The sequence below is a fragment of the Hipposideros armiger genome, unplaced genomic scaffold, assembly GCF_001890085.2.
Source record: "Hipposideros armiger isolate ML-2016 unplaced genomic scaffold, ASM189008v1 scaffold_37, whole genome shotgun sequence".
Classification (NCBI taxonomy): Eukaryota; Metazoa; Chordata; class Mammalia; order Chiroptera; family Hipposideridae; genus Hipposideros; species Hipposideros armiger.
In genome coordinates this window covers 2,572,664-2,578,415 of record NW_017731387.1, presented here as the reverse complement: position 1 = coordinate 2,578,415, position 5,752 = coordinate 2,572,664, and the positions used below count along the sequence as shown (strand labels likewise).

General features: G+C 38.1%; 1 protein-coding gene across 1 annotated transcript in view; it reads right to left on the bottom strand.

Moving 5' to 3' along the window:
- Positions 1 to 2: 2 nt before the first annotated feature.
- Positions 3 to 5,752, bottom strand: part of LHX9 (LIM homeobox 9) — a gene marked incomplete at its 3' end in the record, with an annotated part of 22,788 nt that continues 17,038 nt past the window's right edge. Inside the window, exons 7-8 of the mRNA XM_019637994.1 lie at positions 1,440 to 1,642; positions 3 to 215 (exon numbers count right to left, since the gene is read on the bottom strand). Of these exons, the coding sequence (XP_019493539.1) occupies positions 3 to 215; positions 1,440 to 1,642 (416 nt within the window). The remainder of the gene's footprint in view (positions 216 to 1,439; positions 1,643 to 5,752) is intronic.

Genomic DNA, 5,752 nt, shown 5'->3' with positions numbered 1-5,752 from the left:
TCGTGGCTGTCCATGTTAGAGGTGGCGGAGGCCACTACTGTGATAGAGGGATTGGGCAGCTCGGTTAAAGTGGTCGCTGTGCCGGGTGGGCTGAGAGCTCCGCTGTCTGCTGAGGGCGGGGCCGGAAGCGACGGGCCATCAGCTTTATCAACACCCCCATTCTCCTGCCGCAAAAGGTTCCTTCTGAATTTGGCTCGTGCGTTTTGGAACCAAACCTGCAAACCAATCCCAATGGATTTCTTTACGATGTTTATTTTTAGAGTCCTTTTTTAAATTTTTCCTCTTTTTTTTTTCTTTTTTTATTTTTTTTTTTGGTGGAGGGGAGATATGTGTTTCTCTTTTTAAATATAATTGTTTCTTTTCTTGGGAGAGAAGGGCTTTTTTTCTGCTTTTTTTTTTTTTAAGAATAGAGTCAGTCAAGTAATACTATAGATATTGTGTTCACTGCACATATTCCCTCCCTCCAGCATTAACATCGTGCTGCTTGGGACAACTGGTAGCTAAGTGGAGACACCATGAAAACAAAGGCACAGAGAGAAAGAGGGCATAAGGTCCACCCTGCCCCATGCACCGTTCTCCTGTGACGAGGAGGAGGTGCAGGGTCATTGAAAGATTCTCAGAGTGAGCATCACTCATATGAAATGAACATCATTGAAAGAGATTTCAGGCTATTCTTGAGTCTGACACCGGGCAGGTATTCTTGGCATAGGAAAGACTTCCAGGGCCACCTGACCCCAAGCAGCCCTAAGCTGGGTGGCAGAATTTAAAATGCCTGCTATTTGTCACCGAGACGTGGAAGAGGATCACAGGTGACCCACAGCAACGCGCTACAATTCCATTAGTTGTATATTCTTACCATGCTGAGTTTAGGAAAAACAATGGGACAGCAGATCTAACTCCCCGTATTTAGTTTTTAAATATGGCTCCTTAGGATGGGGCAATACCTTCTCCAACTGGTTGCTGAGACACTAACCATACTTATGGCCTTTCTGGAGTTGGGGTGTGGGCGGGGAGGTTGACCTGAATTTGGAAGGTCATAACATGCGAGTGAAGCTGCCAAGAGTTTGCTGATAAGACAGCATGGGAAGGTCCCCCACGAGTCTGTGCCTACCGTGAAAGAAACCACTAAAGCCACAGCTTGTGCAAACGACATCACTGGCTTTTGCAGAGCAGTGAGGCAAACTGTGCTGGCTTTGGTGGACCCATCTCTCCACATGAAGGGGGAACGTGGCTGCATCTTTAAAGATCTGCGTCTGCCTTGGGGGCACCCTCCTGGAAGCCCCTGCAAAACCTCCGTACTCCCTCTAGCAGGGTAACTCAGGTAAACTAATGCGAAGCAGTAGAGGAAACACCTGTATCGTACTAAACAGGGAAGACAGCTATTTTTACTGGCAAGGGGAAGGGAGATGTGCGCATGGCCGATGATGGAGCCATCTTACCTGCAAAACTCTTTTGGTCAGGCCTGTTTTCTGAGCAAGCTGCTTGAGATCCTTGGCATCCGGGTTGTGGTTGATGGCAAAGTAGGATTTCATGGTCCGCAGCTGGTGGTGTTTGAACGAGGTGCGCATGCGCTTGGTCTTCTGGGAGGGCGGGTAAGGCTGCTGGTCCCTGTCCAGGTGGTCCGCTTCGTTCTCGTTACAACCTGTCACGATAACAGTGAACAAACATGGACTCAGTGGACACTCCTGCGTGGGCTGAAATGGTGGCGGGCTGTAGGGTGATGCTAGGATGATAAAGCAACAGGAGAAAAGGCTGTCGACGCAGTTAGGAAAGATATCCAGGCAAAGGAAAGAGCTAATTGCCAAAGCCAGCCAAACTGACCTGTTGAGGGGGACACAACTAAAGCTCCCATCAGAGAAAAATATTAGATGCTTAAGGGTTGCTAGAAAAACCTGAGATGAATAAGCCATTAAGTATGGGAGCGAGAGAAATCTCCACAGGTGAAAAGGAATACCCCTTCCCTGATATAATTTACGAATGTCAGCGTAGCACCCCTCCACACACACACACACGCAGGTTTTGTGTGTATTTGTGAAATCAGACATACTGTCTGAAGGCACTGCTTTTTGTCATGAGGGATATATATGCAAGCAAACCATTTCAGTACTCTCGAATCTGAGGGTTTCTGAGAGCCCACCAAGCAAGGAAGAATCTATTAATATGTCGGTTCCAATTCGTAGCCTTTTCTGATAGTCCTCAAGCCTTCTGATCAGGAAAAACAGTTAGAAAGTGGCTGGTGAAAGGGGAAAAGTTACCCAATAAAAATATGTAGATTCTTATGTAATCATGCGAATATTCCTTCTGAGGCCTTTAGCTATGACTGGGCTAGCTATATAGGGCTATACCAGGAAGAGAATAGTTTTTCCTTGGAGTTATTTTTTAATAAGTACTTCTGAACCACAGCAAGCCCAGACTCCCTTCACACAGTTCATGCCTAAAGTGCTCCCCACAGCTCACTGTTCAGAGACACTGAGGGTGCTTATTTCTAGAGTCAGAACCTGGCCCTGTTAGCTGGGAGGTGTGTGAGGGGCTTGAACTGCGCCCCTGGCTGGCCTGCTAGATAGTGATGGCATCTTCTCTTCCCTTGCAAAGCCCTCCTCGGCACCAAGGGCAACACAGCCCAGCCTTTGAAACCAGCTTGAAAGTCATTATCCCCAGGATGTAAAGCTGTGCATTTAAAAGGTCATTTCCATACTGGCTTTGCATAATAAATATGATTACAAAATGAAAACATTTGGCTAAATATTTACTGATTCGGCCAACTTCACAACTGAAAGGGCATGGGAATTTTTTTTTTCCTGTAAACCTTACTTCAGATATTTATCTGATGTATATTCAGATCTGGTCATCCCACATTTTGGTGCATTTTAACAGAATATCTAACATCAACCTGATCCTGTCACTGGTGGTAGTGGGGGNAAACCACATAACTTTAAGTCTCCATTTGTGTTAGACACCATAAAGAACAGAATTTTTGTTAACATTCAGTAAATGACATTTAAGTCTCTCTCTCTCTCTCGCTCTTTTATTTTTTTGGCTCAATAGATTTTAAAATGTATGATTATCATAACCTAATATTGTCTTTGTCTTCACTGCAGTGGATTTCCGATCAAACTTTTCCCCTTCTTTTAATACTTTAGGGAATTTTCAAACGTCGGGATGTTTGGCTGTAATGCCCCAAGATTTGTTCTCCCTGAAAAAAATCATAGTGACAATTTATTAACTACAGAGCAACTTGGCTTTTAGGGGTCTGTAATTTCTAGTTAGATTTACAAATATCCATTGGTGCTTAATAGACCTAAATCTTAAGCATATTTAAGGTTTCTTTTCATGCAATTACTTTATCTGCTAGTTATCTTTTTTTTTTAATTCTAAAAATTGGGCTGAGTCAAATCAGTGGGGCATTACTTTTGTTATAAGAAAATATACTCAAAGGCAATTCTAAGATGAATTACATTGCATATGCAATGATGTGTACACTTAAAATGAATCAGAAGTTTGGAAATCTCAAAACTATTGGTATGTTTGAATATTTAAAATCTTGTTGTATTTACTATTTTAATAGATTTTACATATAGATATTGGAAACACACTAGTCCAGTTAAACCTTAAATAAAACTGATGGGAAATAAAACTCCTTAGATTCAAAATGGTTTATTCACACAAATTTAATAGGATATATCACAATTGTTTGGTCCATAAATATTTAGGGGAAATAGTTTCTATACAATGCATTTATCAATAAACAAAGAAACATGGACAATTTTGCTAGACCACTTACTGTACTATAAACACGAAGCTCAATATATAAGATTATTGGATTTATCAACTATATTTGAAAGGGTGCACAACTGCTTTCTATGACATGTTTGTCCCTCTAACAGGATACACCATAAAAAGAGTTTCAGAAATAAGAGGTAAAACAGTACAAAACTAGTGAGGTGTCAAAAGGGCTTAAAACAGTTAATTTAACAAACAACACATATATCCTGATTTTTCACAAACTTACTTCCAAGTTATATCATAAGGCACATAGGAGAACTGAGTTATAATTAGTCTACTTAATAAAGTAGATCTATAGTACCATATATTGTTCTGTCAAAGAACAAAATTTATAAGTATCAATATTTTACCTGTAAAAGTGTATTAATAAGATCTCAGCCTTACCAAGGTTGTTTGGTCTGGTTAGTGGTAAATGCCCAAAATGTAATAGAAATATGAAAAGTCAAGATTTAAGCTCCATATAAGATGATAACCACACTTGCTAAATATATAATGGCAATCACACCTTTCTTCTGTTACAGTGTTAACTTATCTTCCATCATCTTTTTTTTTAAAAAATAAGCTACTTTCTGTGCTAGTTTTCTAAAGACCCTGAGCAAAAGTTACAATAATGCACTTTAACGTGGGCAGTGAAGTGTCATATGTGACCACACATTTCTACAGCCAGAAGGACACCTTTAAAATCTATTAAATAGCCACTTCGACCTCCAAAGGAGATTTAAGGGGTCCAAAAAGTGGGGAATATGTGCAAAATTATTCTTAACAATCCACTAAAGCAAGACATATATCTTGACTTCTTTTTTTATTTTATTTTAATTTTTTTTAGGAAATCCACAATCTAATTGGTATTTAAACCACAACAGAAGCATATAGATGAACATTCACCACTGCCCAGACCAATAAGATTTTAGCTTAAATTAAAAGAAAAAAAATGCTACTGTAAACTAGGAAATAGATTCAGATCAGCATCCACGAGGCTTCTGAGTTTATCTACAATAAAAGACTAATAACTTCAAATCTCTGGTGTCAGAAAAGTTTTTCTTCTGACAAATATATCAACCTATGCCAAAGTAAAATAAAAGCAAAACAAAGCCAAAGAATTCTCATTGTTGGTATGAGACTACTAAGTTGTTTTTTTCTTTTTAACATTATTCATATAGAATGCCAGATACAATATCATGGTACAGCTAAGCCAATTAATAGAGCTTTCAATTAAATTATACTGATATTTTTGACTTCTTAAAAAATTATATTTTACTTATTTCCATTTTCCCTGGGGAAAAAAATTAATTTAGAAAGAATGGTTTTACAACTGTCATTTTTAGCTTTAGAAGGTTAAAATATAGAATCTCAAATTCTATTTTGGAATTTCAAGGATACACAGGGAGTTCAAGTATTTCTGAAATGTTGAAAAGCAAATAACTAACAAAAATTTTGTTGGGCTATACATCCCTAAGAGAGAAAAGTCACATTCCTGGAATAGATTTCCTGCATAATTAATCTTTCATATTTAGAATTGTTGCAGTTACTGCTTTTATTTAATCATATTCCTCATTTGTAAGAGAAAGGAGTAATCAAACCACTTTTTCACTTTTAAAATTAAAAAATGTGAGTTTTCAGAATTCCATAAGTACACATACAATTGCAATATTTAAAAAATAACGATTTAGTTATCTGATACTTTATTACCATAATCATTTAACTAGGAATATGATTATTTACCCATCAAAAGAACCACTTGTTTTTTTTTTCCCTTTGAGATTCTGGAAATAAGTAACATACAATTTTAAGAGGCACTTAGAATGATTCAAAAACTCTCCTTACCGACTGAAAGATCTAATTAATTTTTTTTTAAATCCAAATACACTTTGTAGACCAAAAAAAAAGAAAGAAAGAAAGAAAAAAGAAAAACACTTTGTAAAGGAGACAATGCTGTAAACTCATTTGCCAGTGGCTGCAGATGCTACAC